General features: G+C 46.2%; 1 protein-coding gene across 1 annotated transcript in view; it reads right to left on the bottom strand.

Moving 5' to 3' along the window:
* ANKRD33B (ankyrin repeat domain 33B) overlaps positions 1–23414 on the bottom strand; it is a 66676-nt gene that overhangs the window by 19812 nt on the left and 23450 nt on the right. Inside the window, exon 2 of the mRNA XM_036308602.1 lies at positions 9473–9602. Coding sequence (XP_036164495.1) covers positions 9473–9602 — 130 coding nt within the window. The remainder of the gene's footprint in view (positions 1–9472; positions 9603–23414) is intronic.

The raw sequence follows: 23414 nt of genomic DNA, 5'->3' as shown, positions 1-23414 counted from the left end.
AGGCCTCAGTGATTGTTTGGCTGAGCCATCTAACAGAAAGAGAAAAGTCAAAGATGACTCCTGGTACCACCACATTCTCGGTTCCTGGTACCACTTTGGATACCCAATGGCATCTCTGCTGAGAGTGTATGGGGTAGAAATCCATGGTAGCCAAGCTCGACTGGATTGTCAACCAGGCCCAACAACACTGCTATGTTTACAGTCGACTCTCAATCCCCATGGGGGAAATTTAAAACTTTCCCACTCTTAGGTCCCCTGCTGCACAGCAAACCCCTTTCCCAGGAGATGACGCACCTCTTCCTTCACAGAGGGAACAGAAACCACAAGAAGGAAACTCCCTCAAGTTTCCCCAATAGCCCCGCCAACATCCCACATCCACAGCAGTCCCTCCTTCCCTCCTATTGAAAAGGGAGAGTGATGCTTCCCCTAAAGATGCCAATCTCTCCTTCCCTCCAGGACTTGTGCTACTAATTACCTCCTCTTTCTCTTCAACCTCTGCTTCCTTGCAAATCCATCAGATTGCATTCATGGCCCAAATTCTTCACCTTGCTCTTTTCCACGTGGCTTCAAAATTCTTCTGTCAAGAACTGGGACGTTTGCGGTGTGATACAAGCAGAACCTTGAAATGCACTTACTCATCTGAACTCCCTGTCACACTTGTGCCTCAACTAACTCCTAAGAACATGTCAAGGCTAACTTGATGGTCCTGAGAACAGAACGAGAAATGCATGGAGCAAAGCTGAGGTACCCAAGCACACCCTAGAATAGGTCCAGCTCACCACAGACACACAAGCAAAAGCAGTCAAGATCCCCAGGTCCCCAGCCCATACACAGACGCATGAACAATAAACATATTTTAGAATTTGAGGTTTGTTTGTTGTGCAACAATATGCTGATATGTATGCTCAGTGTTCCCCAAAAAATGTATTCACACTTTAACAACTGATAGCTCAATTTTGAAAATTAAATCTGCCTATGCCTATGCCTATGTCTTAGTCCATTCAGGCTGCTATAACAAACTACCATAGACTGGGTGGCTTAAACAACAAATATTTCTCACAGTTCTAGAGGCTGGGAAGTCCATGCCTGCTCTGCTGATTGAGTGAACGAGGCTTGCTTCCTCGTTCATAAGTGGCCATCTTCTTGCTGTGTCTTCAACAGCAAAAGGGGTGGGGGAACTCTCTGGAGTATCTCACAAGGGCACTAATTCTATTCATGAGGGCTCCACCCTCTAGACATAATCACTTTGAAAAAGCCCTACCTCCTAATACCATCACCTGGGAATTCGGATATAACACATGAATTCGGAGGGGGGCGTAAGTATCCGGTCTGTTGTAATGACCAACAATGATCCTATGGACCTGTCTTTGCATTCCACCCACCATCAACCATTTGATTCCTTTCCAGTCTAAGTCCCAGAACCATCTACTCTCACTCTTGCTACTGACCCTCCCCTAATTGTCCTGAAACTGCCTTCCAATGGCCCCCAGTGACGGTCTTGTAGCAAAATCCAATGGTTACTAGTCAGTCCTCATCTTACTTGACACCTCTATATTTAGCACTATGTCTTCTATCCTTTGTAACCTCTTTTCCCACAGATATCCAGAAAGTTGACCCTTCCAATTTTCCACCTGCCTCTCTAGCCACTCCTTGTCAGTTTTCTTTATGAGCTCCTCTGTCCTCTCCTTCCGAAATGCTGCTGTTCCTCAGATGTGTGACCAAACCAGCTTCTCACCCTACACACCCTCTCTTGGGGATCCTATCCACTCTCCTGGATCCAATCGTCACCCTCAAAGTCCCAGATCGCTTATCTCTAGCTCAGCCTCTCTTCCTAAGTCTCTTACCTAAATATCTGTCTACTGGATATTTCATCTTGGGCACAAGAAACTCAACACATGTTTCTTCCAAACCTGCTCCTCTCCCCACATTCCTTATTCAGCAATGAACACCACCAATCACCTAGGTGTCCAAGCCAGAATCTGGGCATTGTCTTCAGCCCTCTACCTACCCTTTCCCCATCCAAGCTATCATGGAGTTTTTCCAATCTCAGCTCTTAAATATCTTTCAAACCTGTCCTGGTTCTCCATCCCCTCTTCTACCCCTCATCCAGGCCACCACATCCCAAATAAGGTACAATCCCTCTCCTAACTATTCTCCCTGGTCCCATTCTGCCCCTCCATCCATTCTCCACACTACCAGCATGATAAAGAAGAAACTCTTTTAACCAGCACTACTACCACTTAAAACCCTGAGTGGTTTCTACTCTTTAGATGAATTCTCAGCACTTCAATGGGCTAGCTCCTTTTTATCTGGCTCTGCCCTCTGAAGGGTATTAGAATATGCCACCCCAAAATGTGCCAGTTTGGCATAAGGATGATTTAGAGCTGAAGGCAACTGAGAAAGAGTAGACATAAGAAAAGCTCACTGTCTTCTCCCATTTGTCTAAAAGTAGGACATAATTTTTTTAATTTAAATTTTTATTCCCCCCCCCAGTTTTACTGAGATATAATTAACATACAGCACTGCGTAAGTTTAGTGTAGAGCATAATGATTTGAGTTACATATATTGTGAAATGATTACCACAGTACATTTAGTTAACATCCATTATCTCATATAGGTACAAAAAGAAGAGGGGAAAATGTTTGTTTTTAGAGACTATCAGCCTGGGGGTGGCACAGGAGGAATCTACAAAACAAATTTACTAACTAGCCTTTATCTACCATTAGTTTTCCCCGCCCATAATTTGCTGCCCTTGGAAGCCTAATAGTGCTTTCCTTTGTCCTGAAATTTTTCCACTAATTTATTGTTCTTTGGTGAAGATGCCCTATAAGATGGAGATCTAAGCCACCTCCCTGAGTCACTCATTTTTCCTCTGGGTCTCCCATGTAAATATGTTTATAAAAGTCTGATTTTTCTCTTTTTAATCTGCCTTTTATTATAGGGTTCTCAGTCAAGAACTCAGTAAAGGAAAAATTATTTTTTCTCCTCTAAATCCCGTCTTCAACCTCAACTCTTGCACCAACACCCTTGTAGACTTTGCATTCACTCCGCTCTCCTTTTAATTCACCTGTGTGCCATTCTTTCTCCAATCTTGTGGCCTTTGCACATGCTAGCTAGTCTCTCTGCCTGGAACAGCCTTCCTTCCCTTTTACCCAGCTACCTGATGAGCTATCCCTTCTGATGCAAGCTCTTCCCTGGTCCCCCGAGGGTGGGTTAGGCAACTGAACCATGATGTCATGCAATCCACATTCCCATGTGGCCACCATAGTCCTCAAGAGTCTGCTCATGAGTCCAAAGCCTCCAATTCACTGCAAGTTCAACAAATATTTACTAAATAAAAAGTCCAAAGGATTCCTACTTCTCCCTTGGAAAAAGTACACTCATCAGAAAGGTTGTTAACTTTCAAGCCATAATCTGCATTATCTGAGACAAAATGGCCATCAAAGTGATCAACTGTTGATTAATCAAACCTTTTTTGAGTACCAATTATGGGCTAAGAATCTTGTTTACCCCTTTATTCAAAGAAATAAAATAGACAATAAACCCGTACTGCTCTAAAAATGGAAAAATGTTACAGAATTTGGTTGTCTAAAGACTTGATTGGTTTGACACCAGGTACTCAAAATGTAAGTTTTCCAAACCAGGCCAGTAGAGGGAAGTGTTGACTTTGGAAATATCACATCCCACAGGCACTGCAGGGAGAATGCACTGGCCCCATCCTGAAGAGGAAGATGCAGCCGGGGAGCAGGGGAGGGCCGCTCAGGCAGGCCTCCCTCCTGGTCTGTGGGGAGAGCAGGTGTCTGACTGAGGAGCAGGGTGAGCTTGCCTCTGGCCCAGGCTCACGCCTGCCTGGCCAGCGGGCAGGGGCCAGCACTGAAGCGATCACAAAAAAGGCTCCCATAATTGGAGTTTACAGGAAAAGGCAAGGAAATGCTAGGAAACTGCAGAGACTTACCAAGTTCTGATTTCTTAAGTGAAGAGTAGAAACCAAGAGAAAGGAAAACATCTCAAAAAAAAAAAAATCACAATGAAGTCAAACAGAAATTATGATCGTGGGTAGTGATAACAAATATGACAAATAGAATGAAGAGGCATTTATTCCTGGCTTCTGGCCACGTCATAAACTCTCCCCTGAAGTGAAACCCTCCCCAAATCCAGTTCAGAGCCAGGCCTGGTACAGGCAGTCGGAGCTCACCCCAGTCACCCCTGGGAGCCTCGCTGCCCCAGTATCCCCAGCAGCAGGAGGGAATAATGCCAGGCTGGCTAGATGTCGGGACCCTTCCTCCCGAAATTTTAAAGTAAGTTCAAGAAATAACAAGTTTCAAGGATGCACCAAAGATTCCTTATACCCGACCGACTCTGTATTATCACCAGTTCAAAGAGAGCCCTTGGCTTACTCGCTGCACCTCACTCCTGCCATTTGTTAAGGAGGAACAAGAAACGCATAACTCCATCCCTGGGACTTACTATTCATTTCTTCGCTTATCTGATTTTGTGTTGTATTTTTGTTAGGGGAGGTATGGCAGAAATGGAAATTACTGGCTAAATGAGGTTGAGGGATTATTTGAGGATTTATTGCCATACATTCTCCTCTCCATTGCAAGGCCTAATAGAGACTTGGCTGCATTGTTACTGTGCATTAAGTAGCCACAGAGGTTAGACTGTAGGGAACACCCGGCAGGCAGATCACAGCATTTGCATCCTAATTTATTCTCACAGTCGCTGAGTGAGTCCTGTAGAAAGCCAGGACTGCCAACTCTCAGACATTCAACACAGTCGCAGTAGCAAATAATATTAACGTGTGGCTGTTTAGTTTTCCTTAACCACACAGATTCTGCTGGGGCTGGTGTTGGCTAGACCAAGTCACTTGAGGTCATTCCACCTCCTCTGCCAGCCAGTTGTTTTGGTGTGGGCCACGTGACCCGGCCATGAGATGTAAACGAAACTGCTGGAGGCTTCTGGAAATGTTTTCTGGAAATGTTTTTCCCTCCGAGAGAACGAAACGCAACAGGGATTGGCTCCTCCTTTGTGAGGCCTCTGTGTGTGGCAAAAGGAAGCCATACCAGGTCCTTCTTGAGATCACGAGGGAAAGGTCAAGAGCATTTCTGAGAAGCTGGCCCCAGGTCCTGACATCACGGAGCCACCCAGTGAAGCAACCCTCCCACTATCGCCTTCAGACGCGTCCTGTTGCGTGAGAAGGCCATTTCCTCGTTGTGGAAGCCGTTTCACTGGGTACTCCGCAAACTGCACCCCAACGGCACCGCAGATCCTAGGCTCCGGTGAGAATCAGGCAAACACAACTGCAAACAACAATCAGCAAACACTGAAAAGTGATCATGTCCCCAGCTGGCAAGAACACCCTTGGGAACTCGCTGGGAACTATGAACTGGTACAGTGTTTTCTAAAGGCCGGTTGGCAGCAGCCACATAAATGTACATGCCACCAGTCGGTGTGGCTCAGTTGATTGAGTGCCGTCCCATGTGCCAGGAGGTCACCAGTTTTATTCCTGGTCAGGGCACATGTGGGCTCAATCCCCAGTAGGGGATGTGCAGGAGGCAGCCCATCAATGTTTCTCTCTCGTCAATGTTTCTATCTCTCTCTCTCACTTTCTCTTCTACTCTCTCTGAAATAAAAAAGATATATGTTTTAAAAGAAAAATTCTAAAAAATGTACATGCCCTATGCTAAGCTCTAAGAAGCTATCCATGCTCTTATCTTTCCTCCTCTGCCTTGCTTTGCAGGGATGATCATCTCCAAAATCTGCCCTGCTCCTTAGCCCTAAAGTCTCCAGTGGGGCTCAGCACAGGGACCTGGACGGAGGAAACAGAGGGGGGTACTTACCTCAGGCCCCCCCCCACCCCCCCGGGGCCTGCTCAGGTTACAGTGCCTGGAAGGCAGCCAAGCCCTCTGCCAGGGCAACTCTCTCCAGGGTCCTGTCCATTAATTCTGCCCCGCCCCCACTAACAGTCCCCTGATAAGCTCCTCAGTTTACCCTCTGAGCAGGCCTACTGCTCCACCTGTTCCCAGCCAGGACCCTGCCAGAGGCATCCTCCTCAGAAATGCACCACCCAGACACAGATGCCTTCCCTTCCCCCACATGAACTAGACTTTGGGAGGCAGGAGTAGGTGTGCTTCTGTTCACTGTGGTAGACCCAGCACTTAGTGCAGCTGGTGTACATGAAGTAATTGCTAAATAAGTATTTGTGTTATAGCAGGATCTTGTATAGAGTGGGTGAGCCACTGTTTATTGAACTATCTCACAGATATTGGCAGGGGGGACACAGCCAGGAACATACAATCACACTCAGGAATGTGCCTGTAAGAACAAGGTAATCTTGTGCATGTCGGTAGAAAAGATATAGATCTAGTAAGTGGAAAAAGATATAGATCTAGTAAGTGAAAGAAGTTAAAACCACGATCTCAACTGTGTTAGCCTCTTCATTTAAATAAAAGTGGACGCACACCCTGTGTTGGAAAAGGAGAAATCTGAAAGGGCAAGTAGCTAGAACTTGGTCAATTTGGGAGATGGAGCATTTGGGAGAATGAAAGGGGTTTTTTTGTTTAATAATGATTTTTTTGTTGTGAGCACATATGACTAGACATCTTCTGAAATACAGAAATCATCAAATAAGTACAACTGGTTATGGAACTGGATGAAATGGGACATCACCTGATTCTAGCAGCGAAAAGCCTAAACAGACTCTCTGGTACAACAGCACCGAACGCCAAGAGCAGCCCCTCGGTTGCTTTCCTTTATTCTCACTGTGATTAAGGATGGCTCTGTGATCCTCTGTCATCTCACACAGGTCGGTGACCCCTGCCCCCAGCTTTCATGTCCTCTGAGAGGCTGCCCCCGCCACCATTTAAAATGAGAACCTCTATATGAGTTATTTTGGCTGTCCGGGTGGCTCAGTTGGTTGAGCATCATTCTGTACACCAAAAAAGTTGCAAGTGTGATTCCCAGTCAGGGCACATACCTAGATTTCAGGTTCAATCCCCAGTTGGGAGGCAACCAATTGATGTTTCTGTTTCAATAATATATATATATTGAAATATATATATATATATATATATATATATATATATATATATCCTCACCCCTGGGGTGAGGATTAAAATAATAAAAATAAAGAAAATTATTTTTTACATATGTGAAAGCTAAAATTGGATTATGAATGAAGAGGTAAATTCATTTTCAAAGCAGGTCTCACTCTATGTTCTATAGTCTAAAAGTAAATCTGTTAGAGTAAAAAGTTTAATATAGTGCCTAACAGATAGTTCATCCAAACATGTGAAACTCATACTCAGTAAATGTGGTGTATTATGTCAATGGGAGAGCCCACCCGCATGAGCAGCATGGGTAGGGGTTAATGCACCTCAACCCCTCGGCACTGGTCCTCACTGGCCCCTCAGGGGCAGCCTTCATAAAAAAAAAAAAAAGAGAGAGAGAGAGAACCTCTAAAGAGGGGTCCCCAGACCAGCAGCTTCAGTGTCACCTGTGAACTCATTGGAACGTCCCACACTCCCCATCCCCATCCGTCGAGACCTCTTACTTGGCTGCCTCAGCCCTTCAAAGGCCTGAGCGCAACTGGAGCCCATCCTGGTACCACCCCCCACTGCAGTCAGCAGCACCCGCGGTCCAGGAGCTGAAAGCCGGGCCAGACCCCACCTGTCCTCCATCACCCCCATCACAGCCACCGAGACCTGAGCTTTCTGCCTCTGCAACCACCTCTGGGCCCACCAGGGTCATCTGGCCCCTGTCACTACACACGCAGACTCATGCCACTCACATGCATTCCCTCACATTTTATCTATGCTTCTCGTCTGTCCTAGACACAAGCAGTCCTACAGCCACACTAACCTGCCATTCCTAAGACGCACCGGTCTCCCTCTGGGCCCTGTGGCTTTGGGATGCATTGGCTGGACCAGCTTGCCTCTGACTTCTTCACCACCCAGCTCAAGCTCCCTCCTTCACAACCCCTGTCCTGAACCACCAGCTAGATGGAGTGTTCTCACCGCACGGCATCCAGGGCACCCGCCATTAGAGCTCCATCAGATGGCCATTAACTGGAGAATTACCCAAGGGCAGAAATGCCCTCGACTCCCACCCCCTGGGCACCGACCCAGCTCCTGGCCAGTGGGAGGTATTGAATGATGAGCCCCTGGTCACTGCCCGGTCACCATATCCATTTCCACTTTCCCAGCTCAGGAAGTTGTGCAACTGGGCTTTCAAAGCCTGGTGGCCCTACCTCTGTGGTGGTAAAGCTTCATACCCCGAAACCTGGTGAAACAACCGTGTGCTAGCACAGCCCGACCCCCTGTAAGTCAGGGCTTTCTCCGCCTCCCACAGCCTGACTGAAAGGCATGTACACCGGCTGCTTCCCGCACATGAGGGCGGGCGGGGGCAGGGGGTGGGGGGTGACATTGCAGACACTGGCTTCTCCAGCCTCCGGGCGCTCCCTGCTCGGTCACCCACGCTGGCTCAGACACCAGCTGATGGTGCAAGACGGGACAGGCAGGTAGGTCTCTCTCTGGGGGCAGTGGCAGATGTTTACTTTCCATAACCAACGTGCGGTGGGTGGTTTGGGGCATTTTCTCCAGCTCCACGGCCCTGGCTGGGTCGGATTCCCAACAACTCCCTCCAGCCCGAGCCACCCACACCTGGTCCTTCTGGCTCAGCCAGAAGCGCTTCTTAGCAACTGAGAACCTGCATGATGCAAAGCTGTCTGTCAACCTGGAAGCCAAGCATTTTGAAAAGTGGTCAGTTACGAAACCGGTTAATACCACGGTTACAAACCAAGTGCAGCCCCGAGGCGACCAGCATAGCTGTCATGTTTGTCTCAAAAAGGCCTGCATGCAGTTCTGGGAGAGGACAGCCACGGAGTGCCCGGCGGTGTGGGCACGCGGACGCCTCTGGAGAGGACGCCTGGGCAGAAGGACACTTACTGGGACGCACGCTCACCTGGTGTCTCACAAACAGCCCCGCCTCGTTACACTGACACAGGACCCGCAAGTAGCTCCTGGCTCTCTCTACATCTCCAGGCCGAGTGCAAGGCGGCCCTGGAAGCATGTCTACTTTTATACCATCACTAACACAGGGCATGTCTCCCTGAGTTCCCCCAAATCTTTCTGATCCCGAGTCTCCGATGGGGGTGGGGTGCGAAGCTCTAGGTGAAGTGACCACCAGGTTGGGTTTGCAGTGCAGCTTTAGCCTCCAAAGCTTTGGAGCGTCTCTGGGTTCGCTCTGCCCAGTGCTGAGTTCTGCACTGCGGGGTCAACTGCACGGTCCCCAGTGCACAGAAGGTGTGCACCACACCCATCGCCCTTGTACCTCTGAGCAGTAGGACAGGATCCCTGCTCAGGTTGCCTCCTTACATTCATGTCTGGAGGTGAGGTCATGCCCAGGGCCCCCCACACCCCAGCAGCTGCTCTCAGGCCTGGACTCTGAGGGGAAGAAGAAGCCGGGTCTTACCTGCCTGCGCAGCTGTGATTAGGGCCGTGTTCCCCTCGCTGTCCTGCCAATTGACATCAACATGGGGGCACTCTGCCAAGACCACCACAGCATCCACAAAGCCGTGGTAGCAGGCGACAATGAGGCCGGTCTGGAAATAGAGAGGGAAGCAGGTCAGAGGCGCTGAGCCCAAGGGGCTGAGCCAGTAGCAGGGGAACAAGGAGGGCCCCATCAGTTCATCCTCAAATGTTCATTGAGCATGGACTACGAGTGAGGCACCCTGCCTGGGAAACATCAGGGAACCCAGATCCCTGCCTTCATGAAGGGGGGGGGGGGGGGGGGGGGGGGGCTCATGAAGACATAAACTGTAGACCTAACATGTAAGGGATAGAGTGTTAGAACGTACACTGGGCCACGGGAGGTGGCTGAGTACAGGGAGCATAGCTCTGTCTTAAGCAGGGTGCTGGGTGGACCCACCAAGGAGACACTGGGAGGGTAAGAAGGAGGTGAGGGAACGAGCCAAGGGACAGGAGGGAAGGTCCGGGCAGAGGACATGCCCGGCCCTCCCAGGGACCAGCCAGGAGGCCCTGGAGCAGAGTGAGCAACAGACCCTGGGAGGCCAGGACGGAACGCTGGGGTGTGCGCCCGTGAGACAGGTGTTTCTGTGAAGGTACTTTGGAGACAAGATTAACGTTTAAATCAGGAGATGCGGAGTAGAGCAGACTGTCCTCCGTGCTGTGGATGAGCCTCCTCCAATCAGCTGAAGACCTGAAGAGAACAGCGTGGGAAGGAATTCTGCCTCTGGACTTGAGCTACAGCTTTCCCTGGGTATTCAGCCTGCCAGCCCACCCTGCAGGTTTTGCACTTGCTAAGCCGCCGCCATCGCATGAACCGGTTCCTTAAAATAAATCTGTGCGTGTGTGTATCTATAGATAGCTATAGATATACAGAGTTAGAGATACACACACACTCTCTATTGGTTGTTTCTCTGGAGACCCCTGATCCATACAGGGTAGGTGTGGAAGGAATACTTTGGAAGAGCTATGTTCATTTTTTATGCTCTCTGTTTCTGTACAGTTAGAATTCTTTAAAACAAAGCTTTATTTATAAGGAACGCGCATGATTTTAATTCACAACAAAGAGCAAGTAAGCAAACATGATGTTTACATTAATAGCATTCTCATTAGGACATACGGTTTCATAACAACCATGTAAACCACTGTGGAGAGGAGAGGAAGGGCAGTGGGCAGAAGAAACGGAAGCTGACAAACAGCCAAGGAAAGAGATGGAGGCACCAAGGAGCACACACAAACCCATGGGCAGATGGTACAATACGGAGCAATTAGTCCTGATCATCCAGAAGGGAAAGGATATTACCCATGTTCAGATGTGCGGAAAAATGCCATCATTTGTCATGTAATGTTTTTAAAGTTCGTAACCAAGAGAATAAACTTCAGTGACTTGAAAATCCATTTCTGTAAAACATCTTTCTCCATGATAACACCACTGACAGGGGGAGATGTTTATGTGGCGTTAGGGATTCTAGTACTCCAAAGACAGACACTGTATTCCTGAAAGGCAGCCATGCATTACCATGAGCATGAGCACAATTTATTGGATATTACGTGTTAGGCATAGTTTCAATAATCTCATTTATGACTAAGTGCCGTGAGAAGAAAGTAAAGCCCAGGACTGGGATTTGATCTGCACTGACCATTCCAACATGGCCGCATATGTCTCCATGGTTTGGGTTCTCCCCAGTGCCAATCCCAGTCAGTTTTCCTTGCCTCCAAGTCTTCACATGGGCAGTGGCCTCTGCCTAGGATGCCCTTCCTCCCACCCCACGGCCTTCATCATATAGTCTGACCCTCCTGCAGGTCTTGATTCAAGCCCCTTTCCACCCATTTTCTGGTGCCCTCATTGGGCTGCTTTGCACAAACCACTGCTCCCTGGAAGGTGAGCACATCTTTTTAACTTTGTTCCCCCAGTGCCTGACATGTACAAAACACTGATAAGCATGTGTTGGATGAATGAAACGCCCCTGAAACTTTTCAGTACCCCCTACCTCGCACAGCACTCAACTTACTCTAAACTGAGGAGCTGACATATGATGTCATGAGCTTTGAGCTTGTTTATCTGACTTCCATATTCAAGCCAGGAAATTACCTAAAGTCCCAGGAAAACCTCAAAGAAGACAGTTGCCTTTCATGTGGTAAGTATCATTCTAGGCTGGTGCTGCCAGATCCGAGGCTGAATAATGTAGATGTGAAAGCAACAGTCAGATGCAAAGAACACGAAAGTGGGCTCAAGAATTCCATCCCAAGGAATTCCCTTTAGGGACATCAAAAGTATGTCAAGAGATCTAAATAAAGATCTGTAATTGCAAAAGCCTGAGAATAACCCAAATATACATCAAGAGATGACTGGCTGAATTTATGCTATGGGACAGTGTTGCCTCCCAACAGAATGAAGCTGGAATGCAGGCATTGATGTGAAAAGACGTTTGCCAGATAATGTTAGGTCAACAAAATGAAAAGGGAGCCCCTGCATGGGAGAACGTGTCTGCCAATGATGCATCTGATAAAGGGTTAATTGCCAAAATATATAAGGAACTCATACAACTTAACAAAAAGGAAGACAAACAACCCAATTTGAAAATGGGCAAAGGACCTAAATAGACACTTCTCCAAAGCGGACTTACAGACGGCCAAGAGATATATGAAAAAATGCTCAAAGTCACTAATCACCCAAGGATGCAAATTAAAACAACAGCGAGGTATCACCTCAGACCTGTCAGAATGGCTACCATCAACAAACGACGAGTGTTTGCATTCTTCACAAGGATGTGGAGAAAAGAGAACCCTAGTACACTGCTGGTGGGAATGAAGACTGGTGCAGCCACAGTGGAAAACAGTACCAAGTTTCCTCAAGAAATTAAAAATGGAACTCCCATTTGACCCAATGATCCAACTTCTAGGAATATATCCTAAGAAACCCAAAACACCAATCAGAAAGAACATATGCACCCCTATGTTCATAGCAGTTCTATTTACAAAAGCTAAGATCTGGAAACAGCCCAAGTGCCCATTAGTAGGTGAGCGGATAAAAAAGCTGTGGTACATTTACACTATTGAATACTATGCAGCTGTAAAAAATAAGGATCTCTTACCATTGGAGACAGCATGGAGCAGTGGTTCTCAACCTTGGCTGCACATTAGAATCACCTGGGAACCTTTTTAAAATCCTGATTTCTGGGCCTCATCCTCTGGAAATTCTGTTTCTTTGTTATGGGGTGGGGCCACAACATTAGTAACAAAGAAACAGAATTTCCGGAGGATGAGGCCCAGAAATCAGGATTTTAAAAAGATTCCCAGGTGATTCTAATGTGCAGCCAAGGTTGAGAACCACTGGCATGGAGGGACCTGGAGAGTATTATGCTAAGCAAAATAAGCAAGTCAAAGAAAGATAAGTATCACATGATCTAACTCATATGTGGAATCTAATGAACAACATAAACTGATGAACAAAATAGATCCAGAGACATAAAAACATGGAACAGACTGATGAATCTCAGAGGGAAGGAAGGATTGGGGGCCGGGGGAGGGCATGGAGAGAGATTAACTGAGGAATTTATATGCATATATGCATAGCCCACGGACACAGACAATGGTGTGGTGAAGGCCTGGGAGGAGCGGGTGTGGGGTGGAGGGGGTCAATGGGAAAAAGCGGGGGGGAGGGGGGGGGAGGGAACATCTGTAATCCTCTCAACAATAAAGATAAGTTTAAAATTAATAACCACAGGTGAGAATAGTGTACATGGTAGGGCCCCTTTTTGTGTGAACTTCTAAGATGTGTGCATGGCTCCTGCAATGGCTAAGTTCATAAAGGGCCTTTTATTTTTCTAAAGGGAGATGAAATTTTTAACTGGCCACTTTCAAGGCACAGAAGAGAGGAGGCTGTGAGAGTTAACTGTGTATTTTGGATCTGTCTCAATGTCCTTTCAAGGTGCAGACATCTTTTCATTATACAAATAAAGTTATTTTGGCAATGGGATTGCAGGTGATATTTATATTTTTATTCATGCTTTTCTATATCAAATAAAGAGATGGCTAGTAAATGGTTTTAAATTTTTAAAACATACACTGTGAAAGGTAAACTGTATACACTATGTCAGGAGAATTCTTATAAGGCAGAATCACCTAGCAAACTCTGGACAAGGAGTAGATAAAGTCAAGGTTTTCATGATTCAGAATAATTTCACTTTATAGACTAAATTTTGCATACAATGTGAATTTTATTATCGCTGCAGACCCCTTGTTTGGATTTGAAATTTTAAACTGTCATTTTAAGAGACTACTTTGTTCAACTACAGTCTGTCTTCAAGTCCAGTGTGTGTGTGTGTGACGAGAGAGAGAGAGAGAGAGAGAGAGACCTAACTACTTTCCCAGTGCTGGCAATGGTTTCCACATAGTCATCCTACAAGCATTCAGTGATAGCAGACCACCCTGTTTACTAACAAGTCACCTGAAGACAGGGATCATCAATAATAAGATCATCAATAATAAGGGCATGTTCCCCTCACCGCTGACTCACCTAACCTATCCGAAGTGAAGACTGGAACTTCCACAGCGGATGTGCAAAGGTCAGCAGAGAGCTTTAAAGAGAGAGAATAGCTAGAAGAACAAAATGCAGAAAAACCGAATGGAACAGAACCCGTCCCCATGAGGAAGAGCTGGTGCAGGGCTGTGCCACACAACAAGGGCGTGGAGCGAGTCTCCACAGCAGACTCGGGCCCTCCAGCCCCAGCCAAGCCCTCAAACCACACAGCCCTCAGACTTGGCAACCTTGTGAGAGACCCTGGTCAGAACTACCCAGACACGCTGCTCCTGAATTTCTGAGCCAGCAGCTGTGAGAGAAAATAAATGCAACATTACATGATGCAAACACTGAGCCATAAGGATAGACTATTGACAACACCAACCACAAGCTTCTGAAACCCATACATATTAATAACTTATGTTTCTGTCTTGACAACCGGATCCTCAGATTAAGGTTGTGTATATGCTTATACAAAAAAAACACACAAAAAAACCCAAAACAAAACACACACAAAAAAAACCCTATTAAATAAAATGTATTAGCATTTCATTAAAAACCAACCATTGTGAATTACTAGGTAATATGCTAGGTACAGTGCCAGATAGGAAATATCCCCTTACGGCTTAAACCAGGACTCACAATATTCTCAGAAGGATGAGACCAAAGCAGTTTTTCCCTTTTTTAAAAAAAAATCTCCTTTTGAAATTAGAAAAAAAAAAGTTAAAGGACATTTTCTACTATATAATCTTATATGTGATCAAATATTGTTTAAAAAAAGGTATATGAAGTTTAGTCATGAAAAAAAGCTTAAATTATAAAATGACGCATACAGACACTTTAATAAACAAGGTTGTAAAATTATCTCTCAACAATGCATTAAGAAAACTGGGAAGAAATGCACCATGGTTTCAGCAGTGGTTGATTTTGAATGCTGATATTATAGGTGACTTCTTTTTCTTTGTTCTTTTCTGTAGTAAAACGTCCCATTTTTTTTTCTTCTTGAGAGCACTTACTTCTATTTAATAGTCTGAAATTTTAAAAAAATTAAGGAAGAAAAATTCAGACAAAGCTTCCCAGTCTCTTGCTTGTTCAGCTGCATAAGCAGTAGGACTACACGTTCGTAGTTTGGGAGAAAACAATACAAAAAAAGATAAAGCTATGCTTATCCTTTCCTGGAAGGAGTTGGGGAGGGTATACATTTTCAATCAAGTATGCAATCAATAAAGGAAAAACAAATTGGACCTTTCAGGATCTATAAATTATAATCAGCTTTATTAATTTCTTGAAAAAACGCTCTGTAAAGTTTCAAGAAAGGCATCCAAGTTGCCCATTACATTGGCATCAAAGGTTGAGACCCTTGTTGGATGTTCAACGCACTCTGCCAAGTGTCTCCTCTGCAGACCTCCCGCCCAGCTGGTCTGCTGCAGCTTCCTCTCATGTACATCCAGCTCTACAACTTTTTTCAGGGCAGTTTGTGCACAAATCTTGGGCCTGTAAGGCACAACTCCTGGTTTGTGTCACGTAGTGTGGCAGAATTTAGTACAATTTATTCTCCGTCCACAGTCCAATGCAGGGGATGGCGAATAAACATCCTGTGTAATTATTGTCGCAAACATTACTGTGTTCCGATTGGTTCAGTGGGGTCCAGGGGCCAGCAGTAGCATCACCTGGGAATGTTAGGAATGCAGAACCCTGGGCCCCAGGCCAGACCGGGTGCGTCAGATCCTGCATTTTTGCCAGCCCCAGCTGGTCCACCGGGACATAAATGTGAGGCGTGCCAACCAGCAGGGTGGGCTGTCAGCTGGGTAGTGACAATCAACGGCTGTCACTGTAGTTGGGAGCTTCAGTTACTCCTCGGGAATGCCAGAAACAGAGCTCAGCTTGCTTTTCTTGGTAACTTTTGCTTTCACTCATTTTTCTTTTCAGGGGGAGGTGCGTCTTCTTTCTTGGCATGCCCAGTCTGTCATTCAGGTATCACACGCTCACCTACGCCTGGCCAGGTGCCTACAGCACCCCTCAAATGACAACTAATTGGTCTAGTTTGCCACCAGCTAGCTCCCTGATCCTTCACCATGAGTCATCCTTGGTCCCACGGGGGTGAGTTGCAGAGAGTAGGTGAGATCACAAGACTTTGTGGTTTGTATCTGCCATACAGATTTTGGGATATTAGCAGCAATATGTGACACAAAACAAATCCAAGGGAGAACAGGTTCCCAGGGCAAGAGGGTCACCCTGCTTTTCGAACCCTCCCTTCACCAGCCCATGAGAATTCATCACCATCCAACTAGCACTGATGTCCACAGGTGCCCTTGAGCTGGTACTGATGGTCGACAGGTATCTGGGTTGGGTACTGAGAAGACAAAGATGAACTTTTAAACCAGACATCCCCTTCCCTTAGGAAATTCCCTCTGGGGAAGGAGACAGAGAAGTAAACAGGGCAACCAGCCTGGTCCCAGGAGACCAGGGAGGATGAGGACTGGAAACTGGTCCAGTCTGGGGGAGGGGCTGGCACTGACCCAGCTGAGCCTCATTAGCCAAACCTTAGTGGTGTTCCAAGAGTCAGACAAGCAGGTACAAAGACTGGGAGCTGACAACTCGTGGGGAAGTAGATTCAGCCGGCTGCTCAGAGAGGACAGGATGGGTCATGAAGTCATGAAGGGTTGGCATGGAGGGGCCTTAGCTGGATTGTGTCTGAAACTAGTAGAGAACCAGTGAGGGTCTTAAACTGGCTACATTATTATCATATTCTCCTTCTAAAACCCTGCCTCTCAGATGTGAGTTCAGGTAAAAGGGGAGAGCCTTGCCACTTCCTTCTCTCTATTTTCAAAATATCCGTTAAATATGGGTGCCCCCACACCCCCCACCAGGCCTCTTTTAACTGACTTGGCAACTCCTTGGTGGCCTAAGAGGAAACTGACATCTGTCTGTCCAACTCACAGCTGTCAGGGCAGGGCTTCAACAGAATCTTCTGGGCTGCGCAAGGTCTGTTCTCCAGGTGCTCATCACCGCCTTCTAACTTGATTTTTTTTTTCATGTAAAAATTTAAATTATAACCTTTTCCAAATGTGAAGGCTCTTGAGATCATTAGTCATCATGGAAATGCAAATTAAAACTATGAGATACCATCACACACCCACCAGAATGGCTAAAATTAAAAAGACTGACAATAGCTAGTGATGGTGAGGGTGTGGAACGCGCATGTTCCCGGCAGATGGGAGTGTGAAATGAAACAACCACATTGGAAAACTGGCGGTTCCCTTTACCAGCTTCTGATAAAGTTCAACATATGCCTCCCTATGACCCAGCAATTCCACGCACAGGTATATTTCTGAGAGGAAGAAAAGTCTATATCCACCTAAAGACGTGTACGAGAATGTTGAGGGCAGCTTTATTTATAACAGCCGAAAGTTACAAACAAACAAAAATTTATCGAGGGACTAGGTAAGAATATTCATTGAGAGACTCTGCTAAACTCAAACTTAGGAATACTACTCAGCAACCAAAAAGAACAGAATCCTGACACTTGCAACAACACCCACAGATCTCAAGCACATTACACGGAATGAATTAAGCCAGATACAAAAAAGGACATGTTGTTTGAGTCCATTTAATGCAGTGGTTCTCAACCTTGGCTACACATGAGAACCACCTGGTAACCTTTTTAAAATCCTGATTTCTGGGCCTCATGCTCCGGAAATTCTTTCTTTGTTATGGGGTGAGGCCACAACATTAGTAACAAAGAAAGAGAATTTCCAGAGGATGAGGCCCAAAAATCAGGATTTTAAAAAGATTCCCAGGTGATTCTAACGTGCAGCCAAGGTTGAGAACCACTGATTTAATGAAATCCAAGGACAGGCAAAGTTAATCTATGGTGATTAAAAAAGAAAAAGTGAAGGGGATTATTGGAAAGGGGTATGAGAGAACTTTCTAGGGCAGTGGTCAGCAAACTGTGGCTCGGCAAACCGCGGCTCAAGAGCCACATGCGGCTCTTTGGCCCCTTCAGTGTGGCTCTTCCACAAAATACTGGCTCTTCCACAAAATACTGACTTCTGCGCATGGGCCACAAAGTTTCAATCGCACTGTACGTGTGCGCCCACACATGGTATTTTGTGGAAGAGCCACACTCAAGGGGCGAAAGAGCCGCATGTGGCTCGCGAGCCGTGGTTTGCCGACCACAGTTCTAGGGTAACTGAAACACAGTTATGTCTTACCTGGGTGATATTTATGTGTGTATATTCATTTGTGAAAATCCATTGAGCTGGACTCCTTAGAGTTATGTATTTCACCAAATGTAAATTATATCTCAACGCAGCACTGACAGAATAAAAAACAACTTAGCCAAAGACATACAAATGATCAATGAGCACATGAAAAGATGTTCAACATCATTAGTCAAGAGGGAAACCCAAAACTAAACCACAATGAGAAACCACTTCACACCTACGAGAATTTTTATTAAAAAAAACACAAAAAACAGGCAACCTGACCTGGTGGCTCAGTTGGTTGGAGCCTTGTCCCATACACCAAGGAGTTATTGGCGGAAGTGGAGTTCTTTGGGTGCCACAAGGAAAAGAATTTCCTGAGGCTCCCTCAAGAGGATGGGGTTTTGGGGAAAGCTTTACTGATGATGTAAAATTAAGGGGATTCCCTCCGAAGTCTCATTCTGTCATCTCACCATGGAAGGAGTCCAACCTTGTCTTCAGCGGGGCCAGAATAAAGGCCACTGCCCAGAATTTCTGCTTCATATCGAAGCACAGTCCAGCCCAGCATCTGGCTAGCTTAGCTGGTGCTACCAGCTGCAGTCCATTGCATGTGGAAATGGAGTTTTTTGGGTGCAGACACAAAAGGGGTCCACACAGCCATGGGCCATGCGGCTGCTGAAGGCCACATGCTATGGAGGGAGAACAGGGGAATGCACGGTGAGTGCAGGTCACGGAGCAGAGAGAGCAAGAGAGCACACAAGCAAACAAGAGAGAGAGAGGGGGAGAGAGAGAGAGAGAGAGAGAGAGAGAGAGAGAGAGAGAGAGAGAGAGAGAGAGAGAGAGAGAAGTCATTGGGGATTTTAAACAGGAGTTTCCTCAAACTGGCCAATCAACTTTCCAAGATTTTGCACACTTCTGATAGGGTCCACCCCCTAGCCAACCCACTGTCTCCAGGCTACACTGACAGGCAAGCACCTCCCCTAAGTCACCCTGACTTCACTGCACATGTGCCCATCATTCTCTTTGTTCGACCCCTTCCCCCAGTGATCTGCAGGGAATGAATTCGAGGTTCCCTGGGGAGCATGAAGCTGTAGCTTCCTGGTGAAGCTGCCCAGATTGACCATGCTTATAATGTCTGACCTCCCTTTTGCTCTCTTCCTAATATTAATATTAATAAACTAGTTAATTATGATGATAACAAAGGGGTTGCAGATTTGATTCCCAGTTGGGGCACGCATACCAGGGTTGCAAAAAAATCAATAAACATATCCTCCAGTGAGGATTTTTTTAAAAAACAGAAATTAAAGGGTTGGCAAGGATGTGGAGAAATTGGAACCCTAGGCTTTGCCGGTGAGGATGTAAAATGGTGCAACCACCATGGAAAACATTCTGGTGGTACCTCAAAAAGCTAAATATAAAATTACTATATGACGCAGCAATATACCATTAACTAGTAGCCCGATGCACGAAATTCGTGCAGGGGGGGGGGGGGGGGGGCCCCCCGGGTCCCTCAGCCCAGCCTGAAATGATGCCAGCATCCCTCGCCCCTGCCCTCTCCTCTCTTCACCTGGCCAAGCACACATGTTCAGCTTTAAAAGTTATTTACTTGCCGAAACCGGTTTGGCTCGGTGGATAGAGCGTCGGCTTGCGGACTGAAAGGTCCCAGGTTCGATTCCGGTCAAGGGCATGTACCTGGGTTGCGGGCACATCCCCAGTAGGAGATGTGCAGGAGGCAGCTGATCGATGTTCCTCTCTCATCGATGTTTCTAACTCTCTATCTCTCTCCCTTCCTCTCTGTAAAAAATCAATAAAATATATTTAAAAAAAAAAAGTTATTTACTTACTGATGGTTAGTAAATAACTTCTAAAGCTGAATGTGTCGCCGCGAGCCCAAGGCCCCTGCCCTCCCTTTCCTCCACGCATCCGGGGTGCAGACGTTGGGCTCATATCACCATGAGCCCAGCAACCCTCGCTGTGGACTCTGGCCTGAAGCCCCTCCCCTCCCCTCCCTCCGCGCAGCCGAGCCAGATGATGGGGTCGAATTTCAGGGGCAACACCGCCAGCATCCTGCCCTGGCCACTATGGTCGCTGCCATCTTTGTCGCGGAGTGACAGTTAACAAAAGTCCCGAGAGCCCGCAGGCGTGACTACGGCCTTGCCTCCCAGGGCCAGCGAAAGTCCCGGGAGCCCACGGCCACGGCCACCATCGCCTCCTGGGGTGCTTGACACCTGCGTATGCAAATTAACTGCCATCTTTGTCAGATAATTTGCATAGTCACTTGGATTGGCTGGTGGGCATGGCTGGTGGGCATGGCTTCAGCATAGCAGAGGGATGACTAATTTGCATGATTGTCTATTATTATATAGGATAGGTATATACCCAAAGCAATTTAAAGCAGGGACTTGAACAGATATTTGCACGCCCGTGTGTAGAAGCATTATTCCTAATAGCCAAAAGGTAGAATCAACCAAAGTATCCATCAACAGATGAATGGATAAACAAAATGAGTTATATGCATACAACAGAATATTATTCCTTTAAATTAAAGAATGAGATTCTGGCACATGCTACAACATGGATGAACCTTGAAGGCATTATGCTATGTGAGGAAGCCAGACACAAAAGGTCAATAGTGTATGATTCCACTTATGAGAAATATCTAGAATAGGCAGATGCATAGAGACCGAAAGTAGGTTAGAGGTTACTGGCTCTACGGAGAGGAGGGAATGGAAAGTTATTGCTTAACAGTTACAGGTTGTTAGGATGATGAAAAAGTTTGAGAACTAGACTGCAGGGATGTTTGTACCACATTGTGGATGTCATGCATGCCACTGAATTGTATGCTGGTTACAATGGTTAAAATGGGAACTTTTGTTTATATATATTTTACCACATTAAAAATTCATAATGAAATATGCCCAAAACCATTTAGTTCTATACCTTAAGTGGAAAGATTATATGACATTAAAATTATACCAGACATTAGGCTGTTAAAAATGAAAAAAAAAGCAACTTAGTGATACACACATAACATGGGTGGATCTCGAAACCACTGCATCACATGAAAGAAGTCAGGCACAGAGCATGCATTGTGCGCCTCCACCGAAGTCCCAAAGCTGGCCAAACTAAGCCATGGGCATAGAAATCTGAGCAGCGCTGCCTCTGATGGGCAGGGACTATCAGGGGTGGGCAAACTTTTTGACTCGAGGGCCACAATGGGTTCTCAAACTGGACCGGAGGGCCGGAACAAAAGCATGGATGGAGTGTTTGTGTGAACTAATATAAATTCAAAGTAAACATCGTTACATAAAAGGGTACAGTCTTTTTTTTTTTTAGTTTTATTCATTTCAAACGGGCCGGCCCGCGGGCCATAGTTTGCCCACGGCTGGACTAGGTGGAAAGGAGAAGGAGGAAATTCACCTTGGGGATGAAAATGCTCTATATCTTGAGCAGAAGATGACTGCAAAAGAGCATGAGTTTCTCAAAAATCATCCAGCTGTTCTTTCAGAATGTGTGCACTTTACTATATGCAAATTATAGTGCAATAAATTACTATTACCATAAAATGTGGCTAAAAAGCAACAAGGCATTGATAGTGATGTGAAGGGTGTAGAAAGAGCAGGCCAGAGGTGGGAAACCAATTAGAAGGCTCTGGTCAGATCAGTCACTGGGCAGAGATAACACCACTGAACAAGTGGTGCCCAGAAATAACTCAGTAGAATAGACCCGAGGGCATGCAGGGTGAAGTCAAAAGAAGCAATTGACTTCTGACATGGGCCTGTAGCAAAGTCATCCGCCAAGGAAAGAAACGCAGCAAGAAAATCCAGTCCTCTTGGTAAACAAACGAAGGCCCAGAAACCTAAACCAATCAAAAGGAGAATCACTGGCACACACTAGACACATTCAACTTGAACCAGAGGCTCAAGTGGAAAGTACAGTTAGTGTTAAAGGGTACTGGTGTGTATTTAAGTTGTTGGGCTATTTTGTTTGGGTTTGTCTTTTTCTGGCTGGGAACAGTCTGCCTTGCTTCAGCCAAAGGCAATCTATCCCCCAGGCACACACAAGACAAGATCTCCTTGAACTCTTCCATGAGTCAGTGAATGCAATCAATTTCTTTTGACTGAGGAACAGAATTGGGGGGGAGGGCCTCTCCTGCCCCAGCATGCTCCTCTGCCTCCCTCTTCAGTTCATCCTGTCACATCTGCCCATCCACTAGGTCAGCAAAAAGTGGACAATGGCCAGAGATTTCCAGAGGCATAATCACCCAGATGGTGGTGACTAGAAGGCCAGACAAAATGTCCAGTTGGGATGCAGGGATGAGCCCAGAGAGATGGCATCGCAGACAATAATGAACTTCTAAGGATTAGTTTCATCTCCAAAAGCTGCACAGAGGGCCTCTTCTAAGAAGAAGGATCCCTCCACTCAGGTATCTCAGCTATGGCCCTCTCTCCCTCACCTACCTACTTACTATCTGCTGTGGGTTGAATTGTGTCCCCCAAAAAAGATATGTCCAAGTCCCAATCCCCTGGTACTTGTGAATGTGACCCTATTTGGAAACAGTCTTTGCAGAAATATTAAGTTAAGGATCTTGAGATGAGGTCATCTTGGAGATTTGAGATACAGTCACACAAAAGGGGGAGGCCATATACCAGCGATGGCGAACCTATGACACCACTGAACAAGTGGTGCCCAGAAACAGCTCAGCAGAATAGACCCGAGGGCATGCAGGGTGAAGTCAAAAGAGGCAACTGACTTCTGACATTTTTTTGTTTGATTTTTCTTTGTTCAATGGCATTTAACTATATAAAATAAATATCAAAAATATACGTCTTTGTTTTACTATGGTTGCAAATATCAAAAAATTTCTATATGTGACACGGCACCAGAGTTAAGTTAGGGCTTTTCAAAATGCTGACACGCCGAGCTCAAAAGGTTCGCCATCGCTGCCATATACTGATGGAGGCAGAGAATGATGCAGCCACAAACCATGAACACCTGGGCTGCCAGAGGCTGAAAGCGGAGGAAGGATCCTCCCCCAGGGTCTTGGGAGGGAGACAAGCCTACTTTTGCCTTGATTTTGAATTTCTGGCCTTTGGAACTGTGACAGGGTAAATTTCTATTGTTGAAGTCACCAAGTCTGTGCTAATCTGTTATTCAGCCTT

The sequence above is a fragment of the Myotis myotis genome, unplaced genomic scaffold (assembly GCF_014108235.1).
Source record: "Myotis myotis isolate mMyoMyo1 unplaced genomic scaffold, mMyoMyo1.p scaffold_m19_p_5, whole genome shotgun sequence".
Lineage (NCBI taxonomy): Eukaryota > Metazoa > Chordata > Mammalia > Chiroptera > Vespertilionidae > Myotis > Myotis myotis.
Note: the sequence above shows the minus strand (reverse complement) of the source record. Positions and strands in the feature narration are given on the sequence as shown.